This window comes from Schistocerca piceifrons, chromosome X (assembly GCF_021461385.2).
Source record: "Schistocerca piceifrons isolate TAMUIC-IGC-003096 chromosome X, iqSchPice1.1, whole genome shotgun sequence".
Lineage (NCBI taxonomy): Eukaryota > Metazoa > Arthropoda > Insecta > Orthoptera > Acrididae > Schistocerca > Schistocerca piceifrons.
Genome location: NC_060149.1, coordinates 401,159,005 through 401,179,236, shown reverse-complemented (window position 1 = coordinate 401,179,236; position 20,232 = coordinate 401,159,005). Strand labels below are relative to the sequence as shown.

The window sequence follows — 20,232 nt, the reverse complement described above, 5'->3', positions numbered from 1 at the left end:
TTGTAATACATTTGTGGTGAGGTATAATTGAGATACAATAAGGAATTGTGAAGAACTGAACATTTATTTATCTGTACATTTGTATATATGCATTGAATATGTGATGTATGTTATTGAAAGCAGATATAGCAAAGTTTGACTTCACTGCAATATGCAAATGAATGTTTCAATTAAAAAAATGATCACTTCATCATGATTCTGTATGGTATCTCAATTATAACTTGCCACAAATGTACTTCAATAATTATCATTCCTTTCCAAAGGAACGTGATTCACTGCAGTTGTACAAGTGATTGGTAGAAGAGTAAAGGGGAAATGCTGCAGCAGTATTTGTTGCATCCAAGTACACACTACAACTGTGTGACAGATGAGCAAAATTGGTGATCCATTGACTGTATGTTTTGTTTGTTAGTGGTAAGGAACCAGCAGACTACAGCACACCATAATGAGAGATTATGCTAAGGAAAGAGGACTATAGAGGATGAGGTGGTTAAGTCACTGCACTTGCATTCGAGAATAGTGGGGTTTAACTCTTTGTTTGGCCAACCAGATTTAGATTTTCAGTGTATTCCCTAAGTCACTCTAAGGAATACAGGGATCATTTGCTCATAAAAAAGGTATGGTCAATTCTCTTTACCATCCTTGCCCTGCCTAAGTTCGTGCTCAGTCTCCAGTGACCACCTCTTCATTGGAAGCTTAAACCCCAATCTTCCTCCCACATATACTATGTGATCAAAAGTTTCCACATACCCCAAAAACATATGTTTTTCATATTAGGTGCATTGTGCTGACACCTACTGACAGGTGCTACATATCAGTGACCTCAGTAGTCATTAGACATCATGAGAGAGCAGAATGGGGCACTCGGCGAAATTCGCGGACTTCGAATGTGGTCAGGTGATTGGGTGTCACTTGTGTCATATATCTGTAAGCAAGATTTCCACACTCCTGAACATCCTTAGGTCCACTGCTTCCGATGTGACAGTGAAGTCGACATGTGTAGGGCCACATACAGCACAAAAGTGTACAGGCCGACAACGTCTGTTGACTGACAATAGACTGCCTACAGTTGAAGAGGGTCGTAATTTGTAATAGGCAGACATCTATCCAGACCATCACACATGAATTCCAGACTGCATCAGGATCCACTGCAAGTACTATGACAGTTAGGTGAGAGGTGAGAAAACTTGGATTTCATGGTTGAGCAACTGCTCCTAAGCCACACATCATGAAGGTAAGTACCAAACGATGCCTCCCTTGGTGTAAGGAGCATAAACATTGGATGATTGAACAGTGGAAAAATGATGTGTGGAATGATGAATCATGGTACACAATCCGGCGATCTGATGGCAGGACGTGGGTATGGCGAATGCCTGGTGAATGTCATCTGCCAGCGTGTGTAGTGCCAACTAAAATTCGGAGGCGGTGGTGTTATGGTGTGGTCATGTTTTTCATGGAGGGGGCTTGCACACTTTGTTTTGTGTGGCACTATCACAGCACAGGCTAACAATGTTGTTTTAAGTACCTTCTTGCTTCCCACGTTGAAGAGCGATTTGAGGACGGTGATTGCATCTTTCAACATGATCGAACACCTGTTCATAATGCATGCCCTGTGGCGGTTACATGACAATAACATCCCTGTAATGGACTGACCTGCACACATTCCTGACCTGAATCCTATAAAACACCTTTGGGATGTTTTGGAACGCCGACTTCATGCCAGGCCTCACCGACCAACATCGATACCTATCCTCAGTGCAGCATTATATTAAGAATGGGCTCCTATTCCCCAAGAAACCTTCCAGTACCTGTCTGAACATAAGCGTGCGGGAGTGAAAGCTGTCATCAAGGCTAAGGGTGGGTCAACACCATACTGAATTCCAGCATTGCTGATGTAGGGTGCCACGAACTTGTAAGTCATCTTCAGCCAGGTGTCTGGATACTTTTGATCACATACTGTATTAAATCTAAAAACCAAAGTATCTCGAAAATTGGACAAAAGAGTTTTAAAGAAACACATACGGATACATTTTTGTCTTATTTTGCAATTAAATGAAAATATCTATAAAAACAAATACATAGATATACACTGAGGTTACAAAAGTCACGAATAGCAATGTGCACATATACAGATGGCAGTAGTATTGCATACACACGGTACAAAAGGGCAGTGCATTGGCAGAGCTGTCATTTGTACTCAGTTGATCCATGTGAAAAGGTTTCCGGCTTGATTATGTCTGCATGATGGGAGCTAACAGACTGAACGCAGAATAGTATTTGGAGCTAAACGCATGGGATATTCCATTTAAGATACTGTTACGGAATTCAATTTTCTGATATCCACAGTGTCAAGCATACCAAATTTCAGACATTACCTCTCACCATGGACAATGCAGTGGCCAACAGCCTTCACTTAATGACCTAGAGCAGCAGTGTTTGTGTAGAGTTGTCAGTGCTAACAGACAAACAACACTGTGTGAAATAACCACAGAAGTCAATGCGGGACATATGAAAAACGTATCCGTTAGGACAGTGTGGCAAAATTTGGTGTTAATGGACTATGGCAGCAGACGACCAATGCGAGTGCCTTTGCTAACAGCACGGCACCACCTGTGGTGCCTCTCCTGGACTCGTGGCTGTATCTGTTGGGCCCTAGATGACTGGAAAACTGTGGCCTGGTCAAATGAGTTCTGATTTAGGTTGGTAACAGCTGCTGGCAGGGTTCGAGTGTGGTGCAGACCCCACAAAGCCATGGATTCAAATTGTCAACAAGGCACTGTGAAAGATCCTGGTGGGTCCATAATGATGTGGGCTGTGTTTACACGGAACAGACTGGGCCCTCTGGTACGACTGAACCAATCTTTGACCGGAAATGGTAATGTTCAGCTACTTGGAGACCATTTGCAGCCATTCATGGAATTCATATTTCCAAGCAACAAGCCATGTCACCAGGCCTCTATTCTTAACGACTGGTTTGAAGAACATTCTGGACAATTTGAGCAAATGATTTGGACACCTAGATCACCTGACGTGAATCACATTGAACATTTATGGGATATAACTGAGAGGTCAATTCAAGTACAAACGCCTGAACTGGGAACATTCTCACAATTATGGATAGTTACATAGGGAGCATGGACCAATATTTCTGCAGGGGACTTCCAACAACTTGTTGGGTCCATGTCACGTTGAGATGCTGCCCTATGCTGGACAAAATGAGGTCTAACACAGTATTAGGAGCTATCCCATGACTTTTGTCATCTCAATGAACAATTTCTTTTAATTATTTAAAATTATTTGAAAATATTCCTCACAACTATAAAGTGCCCCAAAGATTTAGGGTGAATATTATACAAGTGGTAGAGGATAACAAAATGAGATAAGGAAGCCATGGCTGAAAATGAATATTTAAGGGGTACACGGTCTCTGGATGAGCAATGCATGTGAAGTACACACCGCATATGTTCTTGCATCAACATTGGTGGCACTACTTGAAACATGATATACAATCATCCACATTGTTTCAGAAGCAGAATTTTTCCTTTAGGTTTGCATAAAGTTGTCAATGTATGAAACTCGCTAGCAGGGTCCCGGCTGGCTGCCTGCCTAGTTGTACTACACAGAACACAGACATCTGATATTGTGCGGCAAAATTTTACATGCCACTGTAATACAACGAACAGTTGCAATGAAGCTGTTGCCATAAGGTGTAAGTTACTTATGTGAATTTCCAGCCACTCACTATTTACCTGGAAGTACTCAGTTTAGAATGCTATATAATGTTGACTCTGAAGTTTTGAAACACCCTGTATTATTATAAACATTTTAAATAAATCTGTGAAATGAATGAATTATCTTGCAGGGGAAAAACTTACCTCACATGAGTCATCACTTAATTCAATTACATCATCATCATCCACATATCCTGGATCCATTGCTGGTACACATCCAGGATCCGTTGCTGGTACACATCCAGGATCCGTTGCTGGTACACATCCAGGATCCGTTGCTGGTACACATGCAGGATGCGTTGCTGGTACACATGCAGGATGCGTTGCTGGTACACATCCAGGATGCGTTGCTGGTACACATCCAGGATGCGTTGCTGGTACACATCCAGGATGCGATGCTGGTACACATCCAGGATGCGATGCTGGTCCACATCCAGTATGCGATGCTGGTCCACATCTACGATCTGTTGCTGGTCCACATCTACGATCCACTGCTGGTCCATATCTACGATCCACTGCTGGTCCATATCTACGATCCACTGCTGGTCCATATCTACGATCCACTGCTGGTCCATATCTACGATCCACTGCTAGTCCATATCTACGATCCACTGCTAGTCCATATCTAGGATCCACTGCTAGTCCATATCTAGGATCCACTGCTAGTCCATATCTAGGATCCACTTCGAGTCCATATCCGGTATCCACTGTCAGTTCACATCTAGGATCCACTGTCGGTTCACATCTAGGATCCACTGCCGGTCCATATCTAGGATCCACTGCCGGTCCATATCTAGGATCCACTGCCGGTCCATATCTAGGATCCACTGCCGGTCCATATCTAGGATCCAGCGCTAGTCCATATCTACGATCCACTGCTGGTCCATATCTACGATCCACTGCTGGTCCATATCTACGATCCACTGCTGGTCCATATCTGGGATCCACTGCTGGTCCATATCCAGGATTCACTGCTGGTCCATATCTAAGATCCGTTGCTGGTCCATATCCAGGACCCATTGTTGGTTCATTTTCAGGATCCGTTGTTGGTTCATTTTCAGGATCTGTTGCTGGTTCATTTTCAGGATACGTTGCTGGTTCATCATCATCATCATCATCATCATCAGCAATATCTATGAGGGGGATCTTGCTTGAAATAGATGCACCAGCTACATTTGGCTCACTTGTTATGGTAGCTTCTGCCTGGCCTGTGGAATTAAAATCACTGTACAATTTCTTTGTACTAACTTACATAAATTTAAAGCTCATGTGATAAACGTGCATAGGTGAGACTATCTGTAATAATTAATCATTAACACATTTTGTGCTGCCAGCAGAACTGCAATTATTTTGGTATTTTGATGATACACTGTGATTTAGGAGTTAATTTTACAGGTGCCCATATTTGTGATAACAGTCTAAAACATACCAGGGGTGTCAAGATAAACTGTCTGTAGTGTAATGCCACTGTACAAAGTCAATGTGAAACCTGTCAGACACAATGGAGGAGAATAAACTAAACTTACTGATAGGCAATGAAACTTAGCAAGGTGGAATTGCTTTCCTTGCTATAATGCTACTCATAATTTAAATACTTTTTTTCTGCTCTCTTTTCCGTACTTAATCCATATCATATACATATCAAATACATATACATACAATAGAATTACACATCAAATATCCAAATTCTTATCTGAGCCATATTTTTCAAAAATGTATGTAGGTTGCAGGCTGTCAGTTGTTCATGAGGAAACATTTTCTTTAATGAAATATGCAAAGTTTACTGCTTGTGAATACCATGTGCACTTGAACATTTGACTCTGTTAATAATTACTTGTTCTACAACGGACATACCTTATTTAAAGGCTGTTATTTCTTCTTTCTAAAGAACATCTTATATTTTCAGAAGATAGTGTATTTAAAAAGTGAACTTTATTCAAAATTGTCTGTTTCCAGAATCTTAGGACATAATCCTTTTGAAACTCCAGTGTCTTAGTATTGTACAAGCAATTTTTCTGTTTCTAAAATGCACAATTTATTAAAATAACATTTTAGTTAATGAAATATTTCAATTACAAATTTGAGTTTTCAGAAAATTCTTGGTGAGCTTTGCTAAATCGCAGGGTACAACTGCACATCCAGAATTTTGCTACATCAAATACAACATATCATTATAAAATTTTGACGATATTTATGCCATTGTTAATCAACATAACTTTGCTGCCTAATGTATATCTATATTGTCTGCTTGTTCTGTCTTTTATATTACTATTAAAATTCTATTGAGGGTAAGCCCAAAGAAAGGTCTCTAAAGTGTTGAAGATCACAGAGAAACTTCCGGAATGAGATTTTCACTCTGAAGCGGAGTGTGCGCTGATATGAAACTTCCTGGCAGATTAAAACTGTGTGCCCAACTGAGACTCAAACTCGGGACCTTCATATCAGCGCACACTCCGCTTCAGAGTGAAAATCTCATTCTGGAAACATCCCCCAGGCTGTGGCTAAGCCATGTCTCCACAATATCCTTTCTTTCAGGAGTGCTAGTTCTGCAAGGTTCGCAGGAGAGCTTCTGTAAAGTTTGGAAGGTAGGAGACGAGGTACTGGCAGAAGTAAAGCTGTGAGTACCGGGCGTGAGTCGTGCTTCGGTAGCTCAGTTGGTAGAGCACTTGCCCGCGAAAGGCAAAGGTCCCGAGTTCGAGTCTCGGTCGGGCACACAGTTTTAATCTGCCAGGAAGTTTCATATCAGCGCACACTCCGCTTCAGAGTGAAAATCTCATTCTGGAAACATCCCCCAGGCTGTGGCTAAGCCATGTCTCCGCAATATCCTTTCTTTCAGGAGTGCTAGTTCTGCAAGGTTCGCAGGAGAGCTTCTGTAAAGTTTGGAAGGTAGGAGACGAGGTACTGGCAGAAGTAAAGCTGTGAGTACCGGGCGTGAGTCGTGCTTCGGTAGCTCAGTTGGTAGAGGACTTGCCCGCGAAAGGCGAAGGTCCCGAGTTCGAGTCTCGGTCGGGCACACAGTTTTAATCTGCCAGGAAGTTTCACAGAGAAACTGTTTGTGAGTGTGCTGTCCTCACTGTTGTGATCGATGCTTCACTCACCCCCCAAACGAGCATGTATGGGCCTCACGAGGATTCTCTGTCTCAGCTTGGCAGATGTTGACAATGGAGCTCCCATTGGACTTTTATATTGAGTGCAGAGTTCATACAGTGATTTCATTATTGAATACAAAGGGGTTGAATCGACTGAAATTCATGACTAAGAGATGGATGTTTATGGAGAGTTGTGCATAGATGTCAAAAATGTTCACTAGTGGTGTAGAGTTTACAGCCCGTCATATTGAAATTCATGAAAAATAAAGGAGCAGGAGACCATCAATTTCTGATCAGACAGTCACGAAGGTTGAGCAATCCACATGTGAAGACCAGCAGATCACTCTCGACAATACCTGAATTTTTGTTCCTAGGGTTTCCTGAAGCACCATTCACAGGATTTTAATGTAAAAGTTGCAATATCGGAAGGTGTGCATAAGATGAGTACCACGAATGCTATAGGACAACCACAAACAGCAACGAGTTAATTCTTTCCAAAAATTTCTTCACCACTGTGCAGACAAAAAGGTCAACTTTTTGTAACTGTCTGTCATGCATAATGAAACCTGGGCATTCCACTTAATAACTTAGACCAAACAACAATAAACACAGTCTGCTAGTACAGTCATGGCAATTGTGCTTTGGAATCAATAAGGGGTACTGTTGGTCAATTTTATGCCTGCTGGGATCACAGTAAATACTGATAGGTACTGTGAAACACTGAAAAGACTCAGACAGGCAAAGCAGAACTGGAGAAGAGGAATGTCAAGCAAGTGTGTAAGCATTCTCCTTGACAATGATTGCCCACATGTCGCCAATCAAACTTTTGCTCTCCTGCAAATGTTTCAACAGAAGGAAGAAAGAGGAAAGGAAGACAGAGTTTAACACCCTGCTGACATTTAGGTCATTAGAGATGGAGCACAAGCTCACAAGATGTCAGGGATGGTGAAGGAAATCAGCCGCACCCTTTCAAAGGAACCATCGTGGTATTTGCCTGGAGCAATTTAGGGAAATCACAGAAAACCTAAAACTGGATGGCCAGATGTGGGTTTGAAGCATCGTCCTCCCGAATGCGAGTCCAGTGTGCTAACCGATGCGCCACCTCGCTCGGTGTCTCAATAGGAAATCATCCCCCACCCACCCTATAGTCCAGACTTGGCACACAACAATTACCACCTGTATCCTAAGGCAAAAGTACATGGGAACACAATTCAGCTCTGATAATCAGGTGAAAGGTTTGGTTCAAGTCTTCCTCAATGATATAGCAGCATATGTGAGCATACAAAAACCATCACAGCATCTACAAAAATCCAGTGACTGAACTGGAGATTATATGGAAAAATGTAAGCATTCAACCTCTAAAATTATGTAATTATTTTAAAAAAGAAACAGTTTTTTTTATTTTTAAAAAGTAATAATTTGGGGGAAGTACCCTTGTAACTACCCTTTATTTGATCATATTATAAAGGTCATTATGTGTGCCTTTAAATAGGTACACTGCACAAAGTCACAGTCACAGTCACTTTGCAACCAAAACTCATTATGTAAAATTCCTAGTCAGAAAGCACTATTTAAAGTCAGCCCCGGTTGTGTTTTCATAGGGTAATATTTCTATAGTAAGTTACCACCAAGATTCAGTCGTGTGTAGTTAGTTGTCAGTCTATCTGTGTTTTGCCGTCACCACATAAAGTTTTGTTTCAGCCAGCACTATGTAGTCACTTACTTGAAGTCAGTCCACATTACGCAATCATCAAGCAACATTCACATAATGAGCCTGTGTCCAACATTGTAATGTTCACTCATGGCTGTGCTTTTACTGAGTAATGTTTATACAGTCAGTTGGTGCAGAGCATTCATTATGTTCAGTCAGACGAATTAAGTTATAATTAGACATTTATCGGGTTCGTACCAAGCATTATTCCATTCATTCACGTTATTTAGATTCATTGTAATCTATATGAGTTAACTGATCTGTATTATTACAAGTGAGAGTTTATACTATTTAAAAAAAAAATCATCAACATAAGCAATGAAATTAAAATGCCATAAAATTCAAATCTACTTTGGGAATGTTGTGTATCGTTATTCAAAGTTCACTCAAAACACTTAGTAGCAGTTAACTATTGGATTTAATGAGAAGAATTCCAGGGAACCCAGTTACAAATAAGTAAACTTGATGAAAAACAGGAGAGAGTTAAAGAGGATTATTATCTCTAATAACATGTCCACTGTCATGAGAATGACTGCTGAGCTTAATATCCATCTTCAAAACACAGTGAGGTGAAGTTGGATAAACAAATTATTCATGGTGGAGATGCTATTGCTATACGTCTTGCAATCCAAATGGATGCAAAGGAGAGGCTTCAGACTGCCAACCAATGGAAACATGCCATCAGGTCTAAACTTTTCATTACTTTATACTGTAGTGTGTGGATAGTACCCAGGAGAGGCATATAGTCCACACTGAACACTCCCAACTGTGAAGCATGCTCGACATTTGGTAACTAATCTGGTAATCCTGAACTGGATTTTCCTTGGTTTTCACAAACTTTGTAACAAGGTTATAGCAGTTCTATAAAAAACAAAATTAAGAAATACTGTGGCTTTCAGTCATTCCATAGGTCTGTGAAAGCATTTTAGATGATCCTATCCCCCCCCCCCTCTCTCTCTCTCTCTCTCTCTCTCTCTCTCTCTCTCTCTCTGTGTGTGTGTGTGTGTGTGTGTGTGTGTGTGTGTGTGTTACAGACTTTGTTGTCAGCAAGTGATTGCATCTTCCAAAGTGAAACTGCTACTTCAGCCTCCACGATGGTTACATTTTAATATTATTGAGCAACTAGCTTCACATCCCAATGAACTAGTTTTATAACCAGTATGGTCACAATTACTGTGGAAGTCTCTTCTGAATACACAGAAATTGGTCTTGCCTGCATTAGAAGCAGTACTGTCTCAAATTGCACTGAAAAATGGAAACCACTTGATAACAGAAGTCTATCTTTCTCCCTCTCCTTCCTTTCTGTCAAGGTGAGCTTCCAATACTTGTTTGTACAGAGGAAACTGTGGGATGGAGGACTTGTGAGACTTTTCATTTGGCCCTGGCAGATATCAGTATCCACTGCAATAATTCACAATTAGTATCTCTATCGGATAACATCTGTGGCGTCCTTTACGATAGTTTGCTACCTGAAAATATTTGTACTGAGATGAGAAACTTGCCTTACATCGGGAAACACACTTGGACAGAAAGCATTTTGCTCAATAGAAGCAGATGAGGATCAAAATATAGATAGTTGCACCATTTTATTTGTTTACTTTGCTTCTGCATATGGTATTTGTTTCGTAATTTCCAGTTCTTCAATTTTCTTTTCCTCAGTGTAAATTAAACAGCCTCTAACCATACAAGGTGCAAACCAGAACAGTTAATGCAAACCTGAGGCAATGGATAACATTTTTCATCTTCATAGGTAGATTTGACAGATTTGTTGCACGTTCCCCAGTCCTTAAGTGGCAAAGTGTTGATCTTATTAACAACACTTATGACAAGATCTATAGGGGCATAGCTGTGAACAAAGCCTGCCTTTGTATATACTGGCTGTAACAGAGCAAATAATGTCAGTATTAAAACAGCTTTCCTTCCCAAATGCTTAGTTACTGGCTTTGTTATGTTTCTTACACTGTACTGCTTTCGTTACCTCAGCCATCTTAGGTTCATTAACATCAACTTTTTTAATTCACCACAAATGATACATTCCCCTTGAAGAATTAGAGGAGCATGCATATCAGACTTTCTAGAGTATTACCCAAGTCGACTTACATTAACAAGCTTTGTGGCTTGGTAGGCTAACACTATGCCATTGAGGAGTGTGCTGCTGCAGGCAGCAAAGGCACATTCTAAACATTCAATATGGCAGATCACTAATACCAATCATCAGAGCAGGGCAATAACACAACACAAATTTTGGTGATCCATCTGTCTGCCATCTTCAGGAGGGACATCGCTGCAGCTGCCGAGTCCCATTGAAAATTATGTTAAGGCTGGGTACCATTATCATATGGAAGGAAAGAAGAAATGGAAGGAAGGAAGGTGTTTAACTACTTGTTGACAATGAGATCATTAGAGATGGAGTATAGATCCTGATTAGTGAAGGATGGGGAAGGATCAGCCATCACCTTTCAAAGAACTTACCCTGTCATTTGCCTTTGGAGATTTATGGAGATCATGGAAAACATAAATCGGGATAGAGGGACAGAGATTTGAACAGTCATCCTCCAGAATGCGAGTGCAGTGTACTAATCACTGTGACACATTGCTCGGTGTCATCCTACATAGCCCCTGTACCAAACATGGCACGTGTGCTGCCCGCCACGTTTACTGCCCTGGCGACTGGGCTTGTGGCACTGCCCCTAGCAGAACAAAGACTATCCTCAAACACTTGGGCCAGCCACACCAAAGAATTTTGTGCTTTGATGTACAATAATACAGGCTTCCACGTCCTACTGCGAGAAATACCATTACCTCTACTAATCACATTTGTCTGCCAACCTAATTTCAATTGACTCCTTATTAACATCATTCTTAAAATTCTTCCATTCTTAAAGGATATGCCTCCAGCATCAGGAATAAAGGCAACATATCTATGCTTCTTTTCATGTACCTATGGGAATGGTTCAAACTCCACAGCCCAACAAATCTGCTTCTCACAGGATCATTTTCCTTAAATACAAGATGTCAAATGTGCAAGTTCCTGTTAGTGAAAACCATATCAAAATCCATACAGTACTTTTCAAGATTAGCTTTCACATACAGAACAATTTGGCAGGGGACTTCATTTTATAATGTGTGTGTATGGTAAATATAATGCTGCGATGAAGACAGCTGAAGTGATCCAAAAATCGAATACGAACATCATGTCCATGAGGACAGACAAAAATGTTATCATCAATGTATCTCCAGAAGGTCATTGCCTGCAAAACTTAAGTCCTCAGTGACCTGTCCTCAAAGCCCTTTAAGAATAAATTGGCGACTATGTGTAATGGTCAAAATCTTTGAGGCTAGATCCTTAAAATTAACTTGTGTTTTGGATGTGGTATCTCTATTCACACTTTTCTTCTGAAAGATTCTTTGAGTTTGACTATGGAGAGTACAAGGAATTGTTGCAGCTTTTTCATCATGTGCCAAAATTGACGTATTTTTCATTTAATAGCAGTATGTTTGTGCTTCGAAAGTGATGTGATCAATCTGGAATAGACAAGACTAACAATACAAAATACACTACCTCAATATGATATATTTCAAACAGTGAGAGAAATTTTTTGTGGGGTAAAGACTGAGTTCTTGAGATGAAACTTTGAACTCAGGTGATGATAATAGACTACTTATTCATATGAAACTGTAATTTTACAATGCAGGTAAATAATCCACAGACTCCAAACATTCAGCCGATTATGCTTGTGCATTTTTTATGTTATGACAATGGAAAAATGTTACAGACATTACTTTCATTGCTATCACAGGTGCCTGAAGACAAACTGCCCAGCTCATATGTTTTTGTCAACTTGTCAATTTTATATCTGAGGAGTCGTGGTTTGTGGAGATATATTAATGCTGTTAGCTCTTTTCTTCTTAAGTTCATGGCTTACTTCTACCGGTATACTCCGATGCTGAAATCAGTCAATCACCTCCTCATTTCCGCTTTGTCACGGAAGGTGTCTTGTCAATGTCAGTGGAATAGTTACGGGCATTATCAAGAGCAATATTGTTGATGGTGCTAACTAATTTGAACTGAGTCTAAGAACCACTTAATAAACGTATCCTGGTTCTCTTCAATATGATAATCTGTTGCCATCTTTGAGTTAAAAATCAGGAGAAAGCCAAAAGAACACCGGTGCATGCATGCAACAGAATAGGTCTACTTTCCTGACCGAGAAGTACTGCCATTGGTCATTTCTTCAAGATACTCTCCAGTTGTCTTTGAGTACCACTAGAACAACGGAAGGTGTCAAAATGACCCCTGCCACACTTTTGTGTCAATGTCATATCCAATATTTTTACTTAGTTTATGAAATCATATGAATTTTCCCAAGTTTTTCTCCTCTTTACAATGATGTACTAGGACTTACAAAATATTTATATCTTCATTTGATATACCAGGAATGGCAGAAGGGGTAAGTATGACACCAGAAGAGGTCAATCTGACACAGCTGTAATTTCTCTTTTGAATATACATAAATAATTCAACAATAAAGCAGCAACAATCAGTAATCACAAAGAGTTATCACTGCACATTTTTACGTCATGGCATGAGTACATTCCAATCTGCCTCACTTTATACAGTATCATTCAGGTAATGTTCACTGTCCATGAAAGACATGTCTCAATGTGGACTTTCTGATGAAGAAATGTTACATCTCTTAGAGAATTCTAATGTTGAATCAGAAACTGACTTCAGTGATGAAGATGAGGATTTTGTACCAGAGGTAAGTGAAGACAAAGTCACTGTGAACAAGGAGGGATTAGTGGAGGAGGATTCAGATGCGGATCTACATCAATCCTCACCTCATCCATCACAGCAGGTCCAGTTGAAAGCATATACAAAGATGGTGGCTAGAGATGGAACTAAATGGGAGATTGCCAATTTTCATCTTCTGGAAAAAGGCAGGCTGTGCAAGTTCCAAAGGAAAAAGGAGGTCTCTCTACTTACACTTTCCAATAAGTAGACGACTCTGTCAACGGTGTCCTTCATCTTATTTTTGGAGAAGCAATGGTATGTCGTATCAAGAAATATGCAGACTCAAATACTTAAAAAGTACTAGACTGTAAAGTTGATAGCCATCAATATATGCTAGGGATGTTACTTGTACAAATGGTATGTCTGTGCATAACCTTTTGTTGCATTTCTGGGAGCCTACTTTCATTAGGAATGTTACAGCAAAGGACAGATTTCACGATGTTCTCAGATTTCTCTGTTTCGGCAAAGAATCAACCCGAGTTGAATGCCTGCCTGCCAACAAATTTGCTCTTGTATCTGAAATTTGGGGAAAGTTCATGAAAAAAGTACTCATTCTTACTGCCCTGGAAAAACTATAATCAAAGACAAGCAACTATTACCAAGCAAACCAAGATGCAAGTTTGCTTGATTCATGCTCACCAAACTCGAGAAATACAGCCTTAAAAATTCTGAACTGCTGCCAATGTAGCAAAAAGATATATAAGTAATGCTTTCTCACATCTCAGAAAACAGGACACACACAGAGAGAAGCAGTCACTCAGAAAGTATGTCATTCTGTGTTTCATGAAGCCATTTCTACATCAAGGATCAAATATGATGGCAGACAACTCCTTCATGTTTCTTCATCTTGCTATGAAGCCCAAAGAAAAGATCACTTCATTAGTTGGTACCATGAACAAGATTTGTCATGAAATCCCTGATGAGGTAAAGAAGCCAAATGCTGAAATACACACCACGACCATCCTGTGTCAGATTAGCAACACAAATTGCACCACAATTGTATACGAAGGAAGAAGAATAAAAATGTCATTCATCTGAGTACACTGGAATGCTGAAGTGGCAATAAGCAAAGTAACATTACATTCTACAATGCAACAAAATACGGGATGGACACGATTCATCAGATGACCTATAAGCACACTACAAAGGTTGCATGTAGGAGGTGGCTGATACACGTCTTCTACAACACCTTGGACATGGCGGCAATAAATGCATGGGTCACCTACAAAATAGAAACAAACACGAAATTGGAAGAGAAGCAGTTCGTACTTCAGCTGGTGAATGAACTCAAGGGAATGAAAGAGGAAGAAGCAGAACAGACAAAAAGAGGGGATACAGGACCTAAATTATCTAGAAAGTGGAAGAAGTGCCAAATCAGCCTTTGCAAAGGCAACAAGACCAGCGACAACTATGTACAGTGTGACAAAGCCGTGTGCGGAAAATGTGCACTTGAGACTGAAACCACCTATGCTAAGTGCTTCAAGCATATTCCAATGACTTGATTACAAAATATAACTAAAGACACATGTAGAATAACGCTCGTATAATATGGGGAATATATATTGTGTGTGTCTAAAAAGGTTCAACAAATAGTTAATATATGAAATTCTATAGTTTAGGAAAGTTGTTTGCACAAGCAATGAGAGAACAGTAATTTTTGTTGAATTAAATATTTAATGTATTAATTACCATGTTAAATAACTATAGTTATGACTCACAAAAAGGTAGGGATGAACATACACTAAAATAAAGTACTTGTTTAAGTCAGACACGAAAATATTTTACTATGCGAGTTCAGAATGATCTCTTTCTGCTGCTTTAGGAATGTCAGAAACTCTCCATTCTAGCGTTAAAAAAACTGGAGAAAGCATCCCCCCCCACGACCACCAAAAAAAGGCTCACAATGTGCCTGCATGCAAAAGACAGGGTGTCCAGCAATAAGTCATTTTCAAATTCAAGGTCTTTTCCAGGTTTTGCACAAGGCAATTTTTTTCCAGGTTGCTTTTTTAAAATGTGACACTACAGCATCCATTTTTAATAACAAATTACAAATTCTGTTTTTACAAATATATATACATTATTACTTATGAATTATAAAGGGAGCAAACTCCAAAAATCTGTCATAATAAAAATGAATACATTATTTCTTTAAATTTTCTGTCTCTGCCAGACTCTCTGAGGCTTTACTCAACATATTAGCTCTTCTTGTTTCTAATTCTTTGATTTCACCTTTCTTTCATTTGTTCAATAATCATTCCTACTTTCCTCCTTCTCCTTCCTACTCCTCATTTTTCATGTAATCTTTGTACAAAGAATGTGCACTGAGAAAACAGTGTACATGACTTTTGTTGTTGCTGAAACTTCAAGTACATTAGTGTCTTGGATTGCACCGTCTATGCATCTTTGAGCAATAAGGTTTTTCCTTCTGTATTTTGGAGTTTACAGGAAAGCCTTGCTAAGCAATTCCCTACGAGGTTATTAAAATAATTCACACAAAATCGTGGAAATTTGGGTATGTCTTTGAAGATAATTTGATAATAACAACCCAGAATTTACCAATATGATTTTCACTTCTCTTGCAAGATTTCATCTTATCTTCACGTCTTTTTTCTCTGCAAATCTCTACAAATTCAAGTTTGACAAGGCCTGCCTTTGAACCAGACATTCTTTCATCTGATACAAAAATTTCAAGACACACTGTCATTCTTGTTTGAGCTACTTCATGGTTTAATGTGACTGCCGGATTCACTCAGGAAATTGCACGAGTTGAGTTGTATTCGAGGACTGACCTTTCTCATAACTTCTCTAGTAGGCCGATAACACAGGTTTGCATACTTTTCTTTAGCTAATATATTTCTTCTTCAGATACATTATAAATTTTTTTAGTGCATTTCTTGTATCAAAATCCAGATTGAGCTGTCTGGCAGTAATCAGGTTCTTTACATCCTTCAAGTAAATTTTCATTAAAAACGAGTTTTTGCTTTTTAAGATGTCTAGTTTCACAACTCATCATCATCACTGGCACAACAGTCTTCTGCAAGCCTTGGCTTTCAGTAAAAGATTATTCCATTCTTCTCTGGAGAAACTAGAGGAAATCTGGTACCATGACAGTGATATTAAAATGTCATGTGAAAAGTTAACAAAACTACGCCAAACCGGATAAAATAAGAACAAAGGCATGCATATAAAGTATTGAATGTACCAATATAATCTGTATGTAGATGTAAATCTGTAATAAATGTAAAGTTTTGGAAAAAAATGTCTTTAGTCTAATAATTTGAACATGTTTGCACATATTATAGACTTCATAGCTGAATATCCTCCTCCAGACACCATTTTCTTTCACCGGCCCAAGAATTTGTCTCAAGATCTTTCTTTCAAACATGCCCAGTTGCTTTTCATCAAATTTTGTTAACATCCATGTTTCAGCACCATATGTTAGCAATGGCCTTACTAAAACTTTATATATCGTAACTTTAGTTGTTTTCTGAGGTCACGATAGCACTTGGCGGAAAACATTCATTTTTGGATTGTTCTCAAAGTTTACTTTTGATCCAGGGTAAGTGAAACTACACACAATACCAAACTCATACAAACCAATTTCTATTGATGGGGGCACATTTGGATAATCTTTTTTAGTTACAAGCATATACTTAACTTTCTCTTAATTTATCTGTGGGTTCACATTTCTAGCAGTTCTTTCAAGACTTTAAAGGTTCCTTCCATTGCTCTTGGTTTTCTTGCAATTATATCAATATCGTCTGCATATGCCAGCAACTGAACTGATTTGTACAGGATAGTCTCTCTAGTACTGATGCCCGCATCTCTTATAACCTTTTCCACACCTATATTTAAACAGAAGGCAGAATAATGTGTGTCCATGTCTTACTCTTTTTTTTGTGGCCACAGCACTTAATAACATATTCTGTATCTTAATTTGACTGCAGGTGTTCCCCATAGTAGCTTTCACTAAGACAATCAATTTATGAGGAATGCTTAACTCTTCCATAACGTATACAACTTCCTTCCATCAATACCGTTGTAGGTTGATCTGAAGTCTATAAAGAGGTGATATGTATCAATCCCAAATTATTTACATTTTTCTTGTATATGCTGTATCGTGAAGATCTGATCAACAGTGGCTCTTCCTTGACAAAACACACATTGATAGTCACCAACAGCATTTTCAACATAACGTGTAAGCCGATTAAATGGGATGTTGGAGAATATTTTATATGCTTTAAGCAATAGGCAAATTCCCCTGTAGTTAGACCAAACTGTGGTATAACTTTTCTTGTGTATTGGGCAGATGATACCTAACTTCCAATCATCAGGGAAACTTTTATCTATCTAAATCTTAACTAAAAGCTGTTTGACAAATTCCTTTCCTGCACTTTTAATGAGTTCTGATTCTATTATATCCATTCCTGGGGTCTTGTTATTCTTCAGCTTCTTGATAGCTGTCTCCACTTCCTCAGCAGTTGCTACTGGTTCCTCTATTTCCGAGTTCCCTGTAATTACAGAGGGTAATATTACTTGGTTCTTAGCTGTACCATCACTCAACAGTTCATCAAAATATTGAGCCAATCTTCTACATACTGCTTCATCACTACTCAAAACTGAACCATCCATATTTTACATAAATTCGTCCTCAGCTGGTAATCCTTTTAACTCTTATTTAACTTCTGATAAAAAGTTCTCACTTCACTCATCCCTTTCAGCTGTTCCAGTTCTTTCCTTTCATGCTCTCAGCTTTTGTAAGAGTGTCTTTTAGGTTCCTCCATAATTCCTCGATATTCCCACTGTTGGGAAAGTTTGCCAGATCTTCCTTCAGTAGGTCAGAGAATCTTTGAGCAGTTTTTGGCTCCTTGAGCTTATCAATATGGAATTTTGAGATCCACATATATTCCTTGCATTAGATATTCGACTTCTGATTGTTGCTATTACAAGGTAGTGGACAGAGTCAACAATAGCACCTTTATAACTTCTCACAGCTATTAGATTGTACATATGTCTTGTGTCTATTAGGAGATGGTCAATTTGCTTAAAAGTATTTCCATCTGGAGATTTTCATGGCATTTTATGTATATCTTTTAGCCACAAAGTTGTACTGCCCACTATCACATTTCTTGAAAGCAAAGTGTGCATGTCAGAGCCCACTGTCATTTGAGCGTAGGTTATATTTTCCAATACACAACTAATATTCATCTTCTTTTCCTATTTTAGCATTCATATCTCCAAAAATTCTTACAGCCTCCTCTTGGACATTCAGCATATACTTCATCTAACTCATCATAAAAGTCATCATTCTCTTCTTCACTATTCTATTCAGTTGGGGCATGAGCACATATAAGACAACTAGAGCTGAAAAATTTTTCCTCTGGTTCTAAGCCTGCACAACCTGCAAGATTGCGCCTTGAAGTCCATAATAAGATGTTTTCCCCTCTTGTTTACAATAAAACCAGTACCAAACAAGTGACCTTGCAGTAATCAGATTCTTTACATCCTTCAAGTCAATTTTCATTAAAGATTAGTTTTTTGCTTTTTAAGGCATCTAGTTTCACAACTTGCAGCATCAAAATGTTCGTAAGATTGTGTAGTTCATCATACAGAAATGGAGCCATCAGAACATCGCTCTGAGAACTGAGTAAAAGTGGTTTCAAAAAAACGTGCTTTTGAGCTGAAGAATGTGTTTTAGTGCTAGCAATTTGTCTTTGCAGCCTCAGAAACAATTCTGAAATTTGATGACTAAAATGGGTTTTTATTTCTCTCTCTCAGTAACATAAGCTCAAATACGTTCAAAAATTTCCATAGCTTTTTCTGATGCATTGGCATTTTTGACCCACCTTGTTTCAGAAAATGATGGAGTAAAAGTATGAAGATCTGGTTATCTCAGTTTATTGTGACCTCTGTGTGGGTGAGTGATGAAATAAATAATAAAGTGCCCTGAAAAATGACACAATGTCCCTGTTAATTTTGGATACACCTGTTTTGAAAGTGCCATGTAATATGTGCAAACTGTCGGTAGCAATTTGTAGCAGTTGTAGATCAGCAAAGGATTCTTTCAGTTCCTTGTTAAAGTCATTCAAAAGTTTTAAATTTATGTTTGGCTCACCCATAGATAATTGGAAAATTTTTTTTAGCAATATCCATCAAATTTTACACATTATTTCAAAAATTGTCTAATCTTTTTCTCACTTCTAGGCCCACATTAGTATGATCATTGCACATTTGTCAATCTGTATACAATGCTTTGATTTTTGTGACTGTCTCTTCTTTGTAATTTGATTACCAAGAAATAACTAACAGGATAAAACTATAAAGTCTGCTGAGCTCCAAACTGACAAATGATTCTGATGATGCATAAACACCACAAAATTTCAGCTTCTCTGATGTCGCCCGATAGTAAATAGGACTGCACTATTGACTGTATCATCGGATCATTCTGTGGCTTTGAATATATTGCTTTGTTTGATACCGGAACGCCTATAAAAACGATAAATAATCTATATTAGCTAGTAAATAATACACATTTACGAATTAATAAATGGTACTTCAAGCTAACAAATGTTTATATTATAATTTTCTCAAACTTCGGATGAAATTCCTACTTCCCTCCTTAAAGAACTGCTGTAATACCAGACAGTTGCTTCTCATCCCCCCTCTCTTCTCTGAAGTCGGAGTCTAACCTTTTCCATCACATATTTTCAGAAGGAAGCTGAGGTCTCTAGTACATACACTCCTGGAAATTGAAATAAGAACACCGTGAATTCATTGTCCCAGGAAGGGGAAACTTTATTGACACATTCCTGGGGTCAGATACATCACATGATCACACTGACAGAACCACAGGCACAGAGCATGCACAATGTCGGCACTAGTACAGTGTATATCCACCTTTCGCAG

General features: G+C 38.9%; 1 protein-coding gene across 2 annotated transcripts in view; it reads right to left on the bottom strand.

Moving 5' to 3' along the window:
* Nucleotides 1-20,232, bottom strand: part of LOC124721754 — a 171,376-nt gene that overhangs the window by 65,152 nt on the left and 85,992 nt on the right. For both annotated transcript variants that reach the window (XM_047246856.1, XM_047246857.1), the window contains one exon: nt 3,876-4,939. In XM_047246856.1, the coding sequence (XP_047102812.1) occupies nt 3,876-4,939 (1,064 nt within the window). The remainder of the gene's footprint in view (nt 1-3,875; nt 4,940-20,232) is intronic.